General features: G+C 44.7%; 1 protein-coding gene across 5 annotated transcripts in view; it reads left to right on the plus strand.

The window, feature by feature from the left end:
- Positions 1-14885, plus strand: part of PIEZO1 (piezo type mechanosensitive ion channel component 1 (Er blood group)) — a 960480-nt gene that overhangs the window by 843227 nt on the left and 102368 nt on the right. For all 5 annotated transcript variants that reach the window (XM_069635852.1, XM_069635881.1, XM_069635891.1 and 2 more), the window contains 4 exons: positions 2078-2266; positions 5434-5668; positions 6129-6231; positions 9667-9814. In XM_069635852.1, the coding sequence (XP_069491953.1) occupies positions 2078-2266; positions 5434-5668; positions 6129-6231; positions 9667-9814 (675 nt within the window). The remainder of the gene's footprint in view (positions 1-2077; positions 2267-5433; positions 5669-6128; positions 6232-9666; positions 9815-14885) is intronic.

A 14885-nucleotide genomic window follows, 5' to 3' on the forward strand; every position in this document is an offset into this window, starting at 1 on the left:
CCCTTGCCCTTTCAACTCAAAACCGCGACTTTCAAGAAGCCTCAAGGAAAAGAAACCTAAAACCGGGGATTGCAGCTGACGAACGGTGTAACGTGTATCGAAGGTACATGGGGCCCTCCCGCATTGATAGCCAAGGCAGCGATAAGCGATTGCCACCGTGGCACTGTCCTTGACTCTGACAACAAAGTAATGCCAACAAGTTCAGCACAGCCAGTGAGTTGGAGAAACTGATAGCAGACTGGACTGTGTTTATGCTCAAGGTTGCAAGTGGCAACATTGTATGAAGAAAGGGAACTTGGATACAATTGAACTTTGTGAAACTAAGATAGGTACCAGATACAGAGTGGTCCACCGCCGCCTGGGTGCTCACTCCAATGTCTGTTTGCTTCCCCCCACCCCTTTCTGAGCAGGGAAAAATTGCTGAACTGTAAAATCAAAGTGGTCCTGTGGCAGGTTACGTGGAATCCCGTGCACATTCGAAAGTCTTTGATTGTAAACTGAAGTTGGTCTGAACCCGACTGAGGGAGGCTAATGATGAAAGAAGGATCAGAACCCGGCTGAGGGGGATCCAGAGTGAAGAGTAAATCGGCCGACGTGAATATTGAGAAAGGACATTTTCTTTGTTTGTGGTAAATCAGGTCCTCTGAGGCATGAGACTTTGCACAAAAGAGACTTGGGCACAGAAGGCCCTGATGTTGGTGAAAGAAACTGTGACCTTGTGCTTGAGTGACCCACCTTGTCCCATGCTAAAAACGTGGGGAAGGGAGGCACACGGCCTAACACCATGACTTATCATTTTGTGAACACTTCTTTCCTTTTGTGAACATTATCCCACACTATTTTGTAGCATAGTGGTAAGGATTGGCAATAATTTAGTATATGCCCTTTTTTATTTGACTAGTCTCCACTAGGACTGTATTATTATTATTTGATGGTTGTAGCTTGCTCTCATCTTAGATTTAGGTAGGCATTTTTCACACCCCTGATAAAGTTCCATAAACACCCTTGAACTGTGATCAGTTGTGTCTGTCTTACTTTGATACCATGCCTTCCAGTCGTCTAGTCGTCCAGTCGTCTAGCCAGTGTCCTCTTCCAAGTCCACAGGTTCTACAAGCTGAAGCTGACCCTCCACTTTAATAGAGAGTTGGAGCTTGGGTAAGGAAGTTGAGGCCAAATCAAATGGTTGCATTCATTTAAACATTTTGGTGGGCACCCTATTTGTGGGTCCATACCTTTAACCTTTTGCAGGTTTCTTCTCAGGGAAAATCTTCAGATTGGGGTTCAACCTTGAATTCAGACGCCTGCTCGTGCTTGGTCATGACCACTGCTGCCCTTTAATTCTAGGGCCAGCATATCCATCACCATAGATGGACAAACCAGCATCGCATTCCTTCTAAATAGGAAAAATGTCTGACTGCAGGGCCCTGTGGTTGATGTTGTACAAGGACTGCACAATGGGATACAAGGTGCCTCTGCGACCCTGAGAAGCTTACAGTCTCGAGGGGCATGTTTGCTCTTTGCATCTCGGAGTCCTTATGGTTAGGATTTATCCGTGAAAGGTTAGTGAACAAATCAGGAAAATGTGATGAAGGGAAATTGCACCAGAGTGGTAGGGTAAGGCCTTTGGTTTCACGCCAGACGACAGCGACCAATACCAAAGAATCTCAATATAGCACTCTCCTGAATTCTCCCCAGTATTACATGCAAACAAATGGAACATCTACATTACTGCCAATGTAGATAGCCCACTTTCCTGAGCTTGCTGCTACAGGTTATTTATCAGACCTCTGCCTTCTCAATGTTATTCTAACTTTGGCATCTCCTGACTATTTTCAAGTCCATGTTTCCTCCATATCATGCTTTAAAGAGTAGATCATTATTCACACTTGATTTGGGCGTGTTATTTAGAAAAGCAAAATAAGTAAAACTTTTGCTGAAAACATTTCTAGCATTATATTCCATATTTAGTAAATTATGTAGATTGGAGATGCTGGGCTGGGGGTGGGAGCTAGAGAATGCTGTGGGCTTCCCCCCCCCCTAGAATCTTTATGATCTGTTTTTCTATCTTCAATTCCAGGTGATGGTTGTCATGAAATACCTCTTTCAGTTTGGATTTTTCCCATGGAACAGTTACACCATCCTCGTACGCAATGACGCCAAGCCCTTTTTCCCACCTCGTATCCTTGGGCTGGAGAAGACCGACACGTACATCAAATATGACCTTATCCAGCTGATGGCCTTGTTCTTCCATCGATCCCTCCTTATGGTAAGAAGAAACTCCTCCCACTGCATTTGAGACAGTTCTGTAATTTAACTGCCATTATCGGTATCAATATAGATTGGCATTATCTAAATTTAACAGTGGTCAGTCCAAGATAGATCAATTTGGCTGTTGCACTTATCAAAGGAAGGTGAATTTATAGCCTGACATTATTCTTGAAGGTCAATGAAGTAATGTTCCATTGCCACAATACTTTCATTTTCAGTGTCCATGGAATAGCGGGTAAATGTAAGTCTAGTACTCCTCATTTTGGCATAAAAGTGAACTAAAGTGCTGTTAAGAGTCTATCAAGGGAAGGCACCAGGAAAACATTACATGTAAAGGAAAGTTAGGAGGTTTTTCAGAACCACTACTGGTGTATCGTTATGAGAAGGTAACCTTAGTGGACATGCAAATGTTTCACACCGAAACCTGTGAGACGTAATGGGGCTCAAGGCAGCGGTGGTACTAGAGTCAGTGCAGTATTTCGTTAGAAACCCAAGGTCTGGGAGAGATCTAATGTGTTTAGCAGTGAATACTGAGGGTCTTGGAGAGACCTACGATGGGAAGCTAGGAGATGTAGTCTGATCAGAAAAACCTGAGACGCCCGAAAACCTGGGACCTGTCTTAAGAGGTATCAAGAAAGCAGGAAGGCAGACGAAGAGTCCAGACTGAACGTTGAGACAGAATTCCTATATTGGGGGGATTCTAGGGCCACTTTTAAGAACCTCCCAACTTTTGGCTATTTTCCCTTTATTTTTGGGATCAATTAATTTTTGGGTGGGCAGAGGGACTAGTTCCCCTGCCATTCCAACCCTTTTTACCTTAGCTAAGGTATATGCTACTGGGTTGCACCAAGTCACCCAATCCCAGGGGTGCCTCACACCTATAGTGTTACAACTATAGGTGTCCAGCTTTCTTCACACACCCTTGGCCTGTGAGTGTGGTTATGCATCCCCTTTTTATATTGCTTTCCTATATCTGATATGGCACATATTTGTATTTAGGCAACAATAGGGGGTATTGGCATCACCCCACCTGAGGATCTTCATCCCCATCACAAATGCAACTCATTCTTTGCTGCTAGTATCTACAGCATTTGGTATAATGCCACATAGGCCTTATTGTCCCTGAAAAGTCCTAGGGAAACGAAGCATTACTTCTTTATCCCATCACACTTCAGGGATAATCCAGATTTGGACACTAATCACAAACCACAATTGATGTGTTTTTTACAATATTCTCTTATCTTCTTGTAGTTTGTGTTGCGTTTGGCACCTGCAACGTATTTACAGTGAGAGATCCGGTCCAATAGCCATCACCAGATTGGGGAAACACACACCTCATCCCACTAAAATAGCCATAAGATGGACAATCGCAGCCTCTAGTGTGCAAAGCTTTTCAGATGCAAGTAAAGAGGCAACATCTCTGTTCTGAGTACCTTCAGTATATAGCACCAAACATGAGCATTAAGTTAGATCTTCTGAAGTCACTTTAAGACCTAGGTTGCAAACACACCATTTCGGACATCCTCAAGCTCATGTTGATCGAAGTCGCAGCTCCCCTGCAACATTGCCAGCAGACAAGGGCTCTCTCCACCTGAAGCACTCTCACATTACATCTAATCAAAGCAGTGAAGAAACTGCTTTCTTTAGGGTTTCAAAGCAAGTGAGGCAGAATCCTCTGTCTAGAGACGATTTACAATATAGGCAAACTTTTCCCCTTAATTTCAGGTAATGTTCCGAGGGTTAGGGACCCTTTCCCATCCTGGTTTAGGACTCCAGTCATTCACCTCTCTACAGTTAGGCTTCGTACTCTGAGGACACAATGAGCCTGGATTTGCCCAGGTCCTCTGTTCTCTCCAGCAGGTCTCTGTCTCTTAATAAGGCACCTACCTGGCACATCAGAAACATGCAGTGGCAGTTTTCGTCAGCTGTGAGCTTGAACTTCTTCCACTTACATAGTGTTTGCAGGACGATGGCCTCAGTTGGGACCCTCAAGTAGGGACCAATGCCTGCTCTTGTCCTGTGTTGAACACACTCAATGGCATTACTCTTAGTCAAGACTGACATATATAGATATAACCCCCCTCAAATCTCCCAAGGCAACAAGTACTCCAAGCTTCTAGCAAGATCTGTCAGTGGCCTCCCACCTACTGCTGCTAAGTTCATGCTGAACTCACCCTGTAATCACAGCCCTCATTCTAAAAGAGAAAGTATATACATTACACAAGAGGCTCTGACTCTCACTTTGAAAGCCAGCAAGATTAATCACATTGCAATGATCGAAATAAGGATTTGAGGAGCTGGAGCCAAAAGTAGCTCCTGAATACCAGGCATCACCTTGTAGGAGACTTCTCTCTAACACTAAGCTAGTAAATCTGTGCTCAAATCTAACTATCATAACCATAATCATGTGTCTACTATATAGGGAACCATTGTGCTTTAACTGTCTACTACATGGGTCCCAATTCTCCTATAGATGAACTCCCAACTGCACAGAGTTGATGCCAGGTTGGTATATTTGTATGGGACCAGTTAGTCTCAAGAATCAAAAGTAGCCCCTGCAAATTGTTATCAAGCTGACCAGGATCTCCTAGGCTAGAAGCAGGTTCTAAATAGCTCTGAACTCCTTGCACATATGAACCCTGGCATTAGTAGCCCCATTCTAGATGTAATCTGGGAAACGGGCAAAGGTCTGAAAAAGGCTGGAGATGAGACTGTGTGCAAGTGGTTTTTGGGCAATGTTGTCTTTGTTATGAAAAACATTGTAGTTAGCAGAAATACCTATGAGGATCTGAATTGAAAGACGATAACTAAATGTGTTTGCTAGAGATTGCAGATGTATTTATAGATATGCCAGATAATCTGGATGCAGACCTGAACAAGTGAAGGCTCAAAACCATGTACTCTGGTGATACACATGAGTGGTGGTAGTGAATCATGACACACAGGAAAAGAGGGATTTCCCTAGGATTTCACACTTTTTCACACTTTAGCAAAGGCTTGCTTAGAACTTTGATCTCCGGTCCCTGTTCAGTATCTTAACCATTAAATTGCTTCTTTTTACAATATGCGAAGTCAGCCTTTAAAGTAATTATATAGTGTGCTGTTGATCTAGAAATGCTGGAGACTAACAGTGGGTGACAAACCTTTCCTTTTCATTGTTGCCAGTGTTACGGTCTCTGGGATCATAAAGAAACCGACCCAAAGCACAAGAAGAGGAGCGAGAAGCAGAAATGTGACCAAGTGGATAGGCCGCCTAGCTCCGAGATCGAGCCATATTCAGTGGAACCTGTGCAAGTGGAGTCACAGGCAGAGCCTGAACCCCCGGAGCCAAAAGGGCCGCGTTTACGGTTCAGGTGGAGTCGAAAGAAAAAGGAACCAGAGGCTTTGGAGCTGCAGAGTGGTGCGCTATTCTCTCTAGACAGCTAGGGTCACTTGAAGTGTTTTTCTTTAAATGTAATGTGCTTTTAATGATTAAGCTTTGGCTACATGCTACTGGCATTAAATGGCTTCCAAGTACGAGTGTTGGGGGCAAAAGAGGGCAGAGTTAAAAAAAAAAAAGAAACAGTCTCGCCTTTAGGGGTGTTGCTAGGTCTGGCAAAGATCCGGGGCTACGCTAATCTTGGGACTGGGGGCTAGCTAGCCTTTTTGGTTGTAACCCCTCAGCTTCTATCCAGGGCTATAGTCACTATACATTAATATATGTCTACGACATTGTTCTGCAGGCGTGCATTTCGCCTGTGTATTTTTGTAAAACACCATTATAGTTTAATAATATTTTGTTGTAACTTCAAAAAAAGACTCTCCAGTGTTGGTGAACGCTTTAAGTAACATCCATTGTGTGTGTCTGACTTTAAATCCAGAGAGTGACAAGCCGCAGGATACATTAGATGAAGACAAAAAGGGTGAAGCCGGGCGCAAGATGAAAGCAGCAGGAGTGAAGATTCAAGTCTTCTTCATTACAATGTAAGTTAAAGCTCTATCTGGGCAATGGGCATGGAGCACATGATCTCCAACCGCCTTTAAAAGTAAGATGAGTGTCGCATCTGTAGAGGATGGAAGAAATTAGCAAAATGGAATTCAAATTTCCATGAGTAGTGTGTAGGTCACTCTACTGGCACAGGGTTTGCGTGGAACCAAGAGGTATGCCAAGACCAAATGCTCAACTTCAATATCTTTTATTAGGTGTGTAATCACAAATGGGCCAATCTAAACTGAACATTTGATCTTTGCCAAAGAAAATGGTCAGTATCGTCGCTCTCCTTGGTTTAGGCAGACCTTTTCCCCACCACCCGGGAGAACCCCACAATGCCCTCCCTGATTCTCCAGTGTCTTGGACCTCTTAAATATCCTTCTGAGTGCTCACTACCCAGAAAGGGTTTTTGTCATCCCTTTGCGCTTCCTCTGGGAATTGTGGGCCTCAGGGCTTCCCAAACGATTCTTCTAATGACTCTCTAGTTGCAGGCTTTCTGGGGTCCATACTCCAGTCTCAATGGTGCGTAGTCTGTTGTCCAGTCAAAGGGTTGAATACAGTAGGTTAGACTCAAAAGGATCGGAAAAAAAAGATCAAATACCTTTTTTTAAATGTATATTTTTTTTGCCCTTGGTATTGGTTAAATTTGTGGTTTTTGGCCAAAAAACAGGGGTTTTGGAGGGGAACCCCAAAAAAAATGCATTTGATTTTTTTGTTTATTTTGTTTTCGGTCCTTTTGATTCGAAACAATTGCATTTCGAATCTTTGTATTCGACCCTTTCACCTACAACCGCGTAGTCTTACCAGCAGGGTGAGCTGGGAGGCATCTTTTGAAGTCCAGATTACATGAGGTTCCTCCTCCTACCTCTCTGTTCTTATCAGAGCCTCCCTGGCCCACTCACTTTTCTCCTCACAAGGTCAGGTACTGGCCAGGGCCTACCTGACCCACTGGAACCTTCCTGTCCTGCCTCAGTGGTTGGGAGCAGTTCTCCACCTCAGTATTGTCTCCACCCCCTGATGTTCCTAACTCCTACTCTTCTGTACTGCTTTCAGTTCCTGATTTTACCCCATGCTTCTCCTCTTTTGATCTCACCACCTGGTCTTCATCTCCACCATGAGGTATCACCCCTCCCAGCTACACTTTAGCTTTTGCTGCTGTCATTTCCTGACCTCCACCTCCTCTGGATCACATTTTCAGCCACTGGTGTTGTCAGCTATTCCTGCTTCTTCTGTCCGACCACCGCCTTCTGACGATCACCCTCACTTCCTGGTCTGGGCACTTCCACCTGCATTCTAGATCTTACAATTTTCTCCAGATTACCACCCTCTTCTGATGTGGTCACTACCTCCTGCACCCTTGATCTTGCCACCCCTTCTGCCATCTCTTAGCTCTCTCGCCCTTCTTTCTCTCCTCTGGTACCACCTCTACGGCATTCTCAGTCTCTCCAGCCTCTTCTTTCTCCATCTGTCTCCAATCTCCAGACCGGGCCCAACTATAGCTTCCTGGTCCTCCAACCCAGAAGCTAATTGTGGTTTCTAATTTTTATAGTGCTGTCCCTCCTGGTCCTGGGGTGAACTTCTGATGAGGATTTGCACACAAGTCTTGTAAATGCGAGCAGGTGTTGAGTTGGCTCCTCCTCTGGTGCACTTAGCCTAACTTTGGGCTTAGGGAGCCAGACCAAGCCTTCATGTGGAGTGTCCGCCATCTTGGATTGCATCTTTCCTCTCTGAGGCTGTCTATGCAGGACCCAGACCTCTTGGTCCCTCAGCATGTGAATTATATGTGAAGAAAACTCTTGATAAGCTGTTTAAAGTCTCTGCAGGTCTTGAAAGGGTCAGGTCAGTATGAATTTGGAACGTTCTATCCTTGGTGAGGAACACTCTCCTGGGAGACCTCTTGAGTCACAATCGTTTCAATCCGCAGCTGCGAAAATGTGTTTCTCTTAATGTAAGCTCTGGAGCCTGCTGCATGATAAAATGTTGGAAAAATACAGTCTGAAAACCAGTAAAATAGCAGCATTGTATGAAATGCAGGTCTCTGTAGTTCAGAGCAGTTCATTGGATCTTAGAATTGATCACTCTAATGTTGGGAAAATGGTAACCATTTTTTAGCACCCATGGGTAGTGTAGGGTGAATGAAATTGACTTTGCTTGAAGGGAAACATTTATTTCCCGTGCTAGGGCTGTGGGTCTAACAAGTGTTTGTGTCAGGCTCTCAGTTGGATAAGGATAGGGATAGGGGGGCATGATTGGTTATTGTGGCCTTCCAGGGTCAAAGGTACCCAGACTGTCTTGTACTCTGCATCATCCACAAGGCTTTCTGGGGCCTGGGACCTCACTAAATCCAACTCTTTCTCCCAAAATACCTCCATGCTAGAGTCCTTCGGTCCTCTAGCTCTAAATCTCTGCAGGTCCGACGTTTCTCCAAGCAGAGAGTTGGGGTACATCTTTCTTCGGCAGGAGCCACCCTCTTGAACAGCAACCCTTCCCCTCTCCATCTTGGGCTGGATCTCCTTAAGTTCCGGAAGCTTCTCAAGCCCTTCCTTTTCTCCTGCTCCTTCCCTCTCCCCTGATAGTTTCCACCTGCCTCTGCCTGGTTGCCTGTTTCCCTCATGAGCCTTACTGGGGCCAGGCGCTCCTTCGACCAGTCTTCTCCCTCACCGTTTTTACCAGCACTTCCCCCTCGGGCACCCTTCCCCCGACTAGCCTACTGAGTCTGGTTCACCCCCTTCTTCGCACCAGTTGACACCCATCCCTTGTTCCCCAAGCAGTTGCCCTCCTGGACCTCCCTTAGCACTTGCACAGCCCCTGGGTCCCAAACCCTCCCCGTGCACTTTCCCTCTTCCCCTCTCCCTGCACTTCCTGTTACTGCACTTGCACGATCCGAATGTCACAAGGCCTAGTAGGACCAATGCTGTTTATTTCCCCTCTCTCCCGCCCCACCCCTTTGTCTTGTCGCGCTTGGAAACACTTTTTGATGTATGGGCGCCATACCCGAGGCGTGTGTATTCCGCCATTCTACATATGATGGCCTGTAGTGGGTTAGTGTGACTGTCCCTTGCCTATTATTGGCAACCAAGGGAATGTGACCATGGGATCCCCACCATTCCACCCCCAGGTCCAACTTCCTTTGGCATCGAGTGGCACCCAGCCTCTAAGTCACCCCCTTGGCAGTCCCTGCAATTAGGCTGTGGACTTACTCACACAGCGTAGCTGGTTTTTGCACTGGGCTCACTTAGCTTTCAATAACACACCGTGGAAACTGCTGTTGAGGTTTGTTCCGTCTGCCTCGGTTTGGGTTTCTGATGGGCGCTGCTGATGTACTTGTAGTACACGAGGACTTATTTTTGTTCACAACCACACTACTCGAGGCCTTTTTCCATGCGTCTGATTTTTAGCTCGTGACGTGTATCCTTGTGTTATTTCAGAGCGCAGGGTATATACCGACCCGTCAAGGGCTTCTTCCGTGACATTCTTCATTCAGAGTACCGGGCAGCCACAGATGTCTACGCCTTGATGTTCCTTGCCGACGTGGTGGACTTTGTGATCATCATTTTTGGATTCTGGGCATTCGGGGTAAGTGCGCACCTCCCAGCAACGGGCATTGTGTTATATGGCCAGGAGGTGAGAGCATTGCGAGTGGCGATTCCTCAATCCAGTGATTTGGGATAACTCACAGGGCCATGCTATAATATGCAGAGTTTGTCAGGCTTATCGGTGGTCTTTTTTAATGCCTAATTTAATTGATTGTATGTTGGTGCTCGGCATGCCGACCGACCAAAATCCTGTTAAGGTCTCTAGTATCCACAAATATGTGATTATCAGTTATTTGTAATTTGGTCATTTTTGACATGCATACACATTTTACCAGTTTGTGGCCCATTGACACTAGACAACTTAGTCTCTTAAGTTGACACAATTTAAACTCTTGGCTGTGCCGCCTTTATGCATGGCAGAAAGGTGAGCAGAGGCAGGAGATCGTTTTCAATCCATTTATTTGACACACTTAACCCTGATTTTGAGCTATTTTCTCAACAATAAAAACACTTCCTAGTGAAGCAACAGCCCTAGGCTTACTCTGTGGCTGTGTGCAGATTTTAGTGCCTTTTATGGCCCAATGACAGAAGCATGCCCCTCTCTAGCCTTTGCAAAGTATGTACAGATAACCGGTTGGGACTGAGATTCACCTACCATTTTATGAGAATATATTGGAACACATATTTACAGTTCTTTTTTTTAGAAAAAGCATATCAAATCAGTTTTAACTGCATTTTCTACTGATCTAGGAACTTTCAACTTCAAAATTTCCCTTGCACACCTCCTACACCTTTTCATACTCATTATCCATTACCAATCTAGTACACAGTGCATACTTGGAAGAATTTTATGAAAACTGCTATTTATCTTAAAAATGGCATCAGTTATTCAATCAAACAAGTTTATTCGGATATATAAAAATATCCATTAAACGACAAAAATACAATTATTTATATATATATATATATATATATATCATCACATTACAGAAAATAACATGCATATAGAATAAGCAATCACGTAATTTCATATAAAATGGCGACATTAAAACTGATTAATAAAATCATACAACAAACGGTACTCACACCGTTAGCCCATTGCCAAAGATGATATAGTTCCCAACACTAGCTTTCCCCGCCTTGCAGTTTCAATATACTATTTCTGAAATTCATTGCTCTTTTCAGAAACATCAAAAGAGCCCAAGCTGTAAAGACTGTTTCCGCACTCAAAAGAAACACAAGAGCAGCCCTATGAGAACGTATCACTGTCTTCTTAAGGGCAGGAATCGGTCATTTTCCGAATACCCCACATACCTTATACAAAAAAACAGCAGATGGGAAAGATCCTCGCGAGAGTGGCCACACACCGGGCAACCCGCAGAGTCAGGGAAACCTTTCCACTTGTGTGTATTTCCTTGCAGCCGCCGCAAATCGAACCGTGCCCTCGTGATCAGCCACCTGTCTTTTTTTTATACGGGCTCCATGTCCGATATGGTTGAATTCCAGTAAACCTGCTGATACTTGTGTGCACTTGGCCAGATTTATGGCCATATTCTAGCAAAATTCTTTTCCTTACTACAATGTCTCCCAGTGTAACCTTATAGACTGCCCCCTCGCTTTTGGTTATCAGTATCAGTGTGGCAGGGGAAAGAGGGCACCTAAATTAACTTCACCCAGAGTAGAGGAGACATAAGCAAGCCAAGGGATTTTTTTCCAGCCAACTTTACCCAGCACAGTGCGAATAATAAAATTACAGAGGGAGGCATGTTTATTAGCCCACAGCCGAACCCAAAATAAAAGCGGAGCCATCGCCCACTGGTCTTCCCAGAACTCCACACCCAATTCTCTATGGATGGCTATTCCAGCGGCACTTGTTGGGAGCCCCAGCAGATTTTTAAAAAATGTGTTCTCTTTACTTTGAATTTCAGCCACATTTTGGAAGCCCCAGATGGGTGCACCATACATAGTGGTTGCTACAGTTTGCGTACCATAAATCTTATCGCATCCAATGGCTGGCCCCTACACTTTGACATAAATCTAAATATGCCACCTATCAGTTATTGCCATCCCTCCTCCCCAAGAGCCACCAACACCACCAGCTGGAGGAACTTCACAACAACAAAAAAAGTGCAGTACTTTCAAAGACAATGAAGAGGACCAAGAAGATGAGGTAGAGAAAGTGCCTAATTCTAGCACCAAGATCGAATCATGGGCGTGCCAATTATTTGCTACTGTTGGGAGTGTACCAAAGTGAAATGCACTGAGTGCAATTTTTTACTCTGTCGCAGACTACCTGGACAGTACTCCTACGGGACCACCACCATGCGCCGCCACACCAAATCCAATGACCACAATGCTCTCAGAAAGGTTGTTCCTTTCTCAGCAAATAGTAAGCTGTCTTCCTCTACCTCATCTTCCTCAACAAATACTGTAACCACACAGCCTGGTGTCTGCTGGCATTGGTGCGTTATAAATAAATAAGGAGGGCTACAGACCATTATCATCCATTGTAGCCCCTGAAATGGGGGTTAAAGGCCATTAGCACCCCTGGTTCCCAAAGCGGGAATCCAGGGTGCTAAAACATAGATTTTTCTTCCTACAGCGGGACACCTGTGGCGTCCCGCTGTAGGAAGGAACATCCTTTTTCAAGACAACCAAAATGGAAAGAGAATGCGGGGCTCTGTACACAGCCCCTCTTCCCTTGCCATGGCAGCCTGCAAAACCCTATGAACATATTACCACAAGCACTTTTTTCCCTTTCAAACCTTTCCTACCTTTGAATAACTTCACCACATAGCTGGTCCCAGGTAGACATAGCCACTTTAACACAATTTCTCATCCCTAGCGGTCATGGCCAGTAGCCAGATTATCCGTTTCATGACCCAGCCAATCTGGCTACTGCCCAAGGCCACAGGCTATACCTCAGTCACCAGGTTTATGACTATTTTTTGTACCTACATTATTACACTTGTCAAAAAATAAAACACGGGCACATTTGCAAAACCATGCTTTAATGTCCTTGCCAATGCTCCTCACGAGTTTGCTCGAAATCCGCCCATGTTTTAGTTTTTAAAAAGTGTCAAAATGTATGTTAAAGGTATTTGTATAGCGCACCGTCACCAACAGAGTTGGTCTCCAGGTGCTCGAGTGAATCTGTAAACAAAAGGTGGACGGGGTGGGTTAGTGGGTGAAGAGGGTGTAGGAAAGTGAAAGGCTGTGTACTGTTGGCAGATTCAGTTCGGTTTTCACTGTGCGCTGAGCTTGGGTGTGCAAGTAGGATAGAAGCGGGTCCTCACGTGCTGTTGCGATCTATGTGTTGGTTGTTTGTTGTTGCGGAAGAGTGAGTGATGTCCGTGCGGTTTGCTGTGAGAGAGGTGGTTGTGTGGGTTTTGTGTGCATTGAGTAAGCAGACATTAGAGGTTCTGGTTAGTGGGTTGTATGTCTCATAATCCCTGTAGCTCAGTTTATGTATCGGGTAGGCATATTGGGTTGGTATATTCTCTCTAGGTTTACTTGATTGTCTAGTTTTGATGGTGATACTGTGGCTGTATTAGCAGATTAATTGGCATAATACCCCTGGTTCGGTGAGCATTGTCCCCAGATCGATAATGGTGTTTATTGTCATTAACCAGCTGCTTCCTATTTATTTACTGTCGGCAGTCCATTGGGTGGTATAACTTCTCTTCCCTTTCCTGACTGTCTAGTATCTGGGCCGGGGATGAGGTTGGCCTCCAGCTAAATTATTGAGCTTGGTACACCCAGTGGCAGGCATAATCCTGCTTAGGTAGTGGAGATGTATTATCTATCCCCGTTCATTCCTATGTGTTATGAATGTATGTACATACGGTAGTCATATAACTTAGCCCCCACTTGACAAAATCCATTCAGTCTTTACACAAACATTGAAGGTTGGGTCTATAATCTTTCTCAAAACTTTTGTCTACATTCGTCAAATAGCAACAAAGTTATAAGCCATCTAAAAATGTTCAGATGCCCCCTCTAGTTTCGCCCCCTCTTGCGAAAATCCCACCAAACTTTAGAAAGCCATTTATAGCTATATCCAAAATCGTTTTGCCAAATGTTGTGCAGATTCGTCAAATGACACCACATTTATATGCCTTTACAATATTTTGGGACCCCTCTCTAATGTTGCCCCCTCTTGACAAGATCCCACAAAACTTTGCAAATCCATTCAGGATCTTGAATAAAATTGCAAAATTACATGCAGTTTCATTGAGTGGCGCAAAAGTTATAAGCCATCCAAAAATTGCTTTTCCCCAACCCTGTAATGCAGAAATAGGTACAGATGTCCCAGGACATCTGAGGTATCCGCAAACACAACAGGACTTTCTCAGGACATCTGGAGTGTTCGCAGACTTTCGGGGGGTGAAACAACCCGTTTTTTGGCTTCTTATGGCCATATCCAATCCAATCCAATCGTCATCCCCGCACAACCCCAGAGATTGTTTGTTGAGTTTTACAAGTGCAATGCTGCTTTTGATTTTGTAATGTTTTCACCGCGCTGTTTGCGGACCCCAAAAAAGTCAGCGAATCCAAGATGGCGGTCGTTTCAGGAAAACCGATGCATTTCACTTTTTCTCACCACCCAATCAGCGGCCACGTCCCGATGTCTGCAGACCCCGCAAAAGGCAGCGAATTTTCTGGCCAATCGGAGGCCAGTCTGCAGACCGAGCAGCCAATCAGAGGCCAGTCTGCGGACCGAACACAGAAGTGAGTCCGTGGAGCGGACATAGATATCACTAATTTTTTTTCCTTACGTTTGGTAATTTTAAAAAAAAACTACTGGCGGATGTACACCAAATTAACAAAAGCATGCTTTCGGGAACCAAGCTGCCGCTCGTGCTGCAAATTTGGTGAAAATCCGTCGAGCGGTTTGCGCTGTAGGCACGACAGAAATGTTTTCCCATTATGTCTATGGGAAAAAAAATAATTTTGGTACCCCCCTATAACTTTGCCCCCCTTGACTTACCCTCACCAAACTTTGAAAAGAAATTCAGAGTGGGCCATATACTTTTTCAGCAAAGTTTGGTGAGGATTTGTCCACGGTGAGCAAAGTTATAAGCCACCCAAAAAGTGCTCTTTCTATGGGT

The sequence above is a fragment of the Ambystoma mexicanum genome, chromosome 1q, assembly GCF_040938575.1.
Source record: "Ambystoma mexicanum isolate Mex_15411 chromosome 1q, UKY_AmexF1_1, whole genome shotgun sequence".
NCBI classification, from domain to species: domain Eukaryota; kingdom Metazoa; phylum Chordata; class Amphibia; order Caudata; family Ambystomatidae; genus Ambystoma; species Ambystoma mexicanum.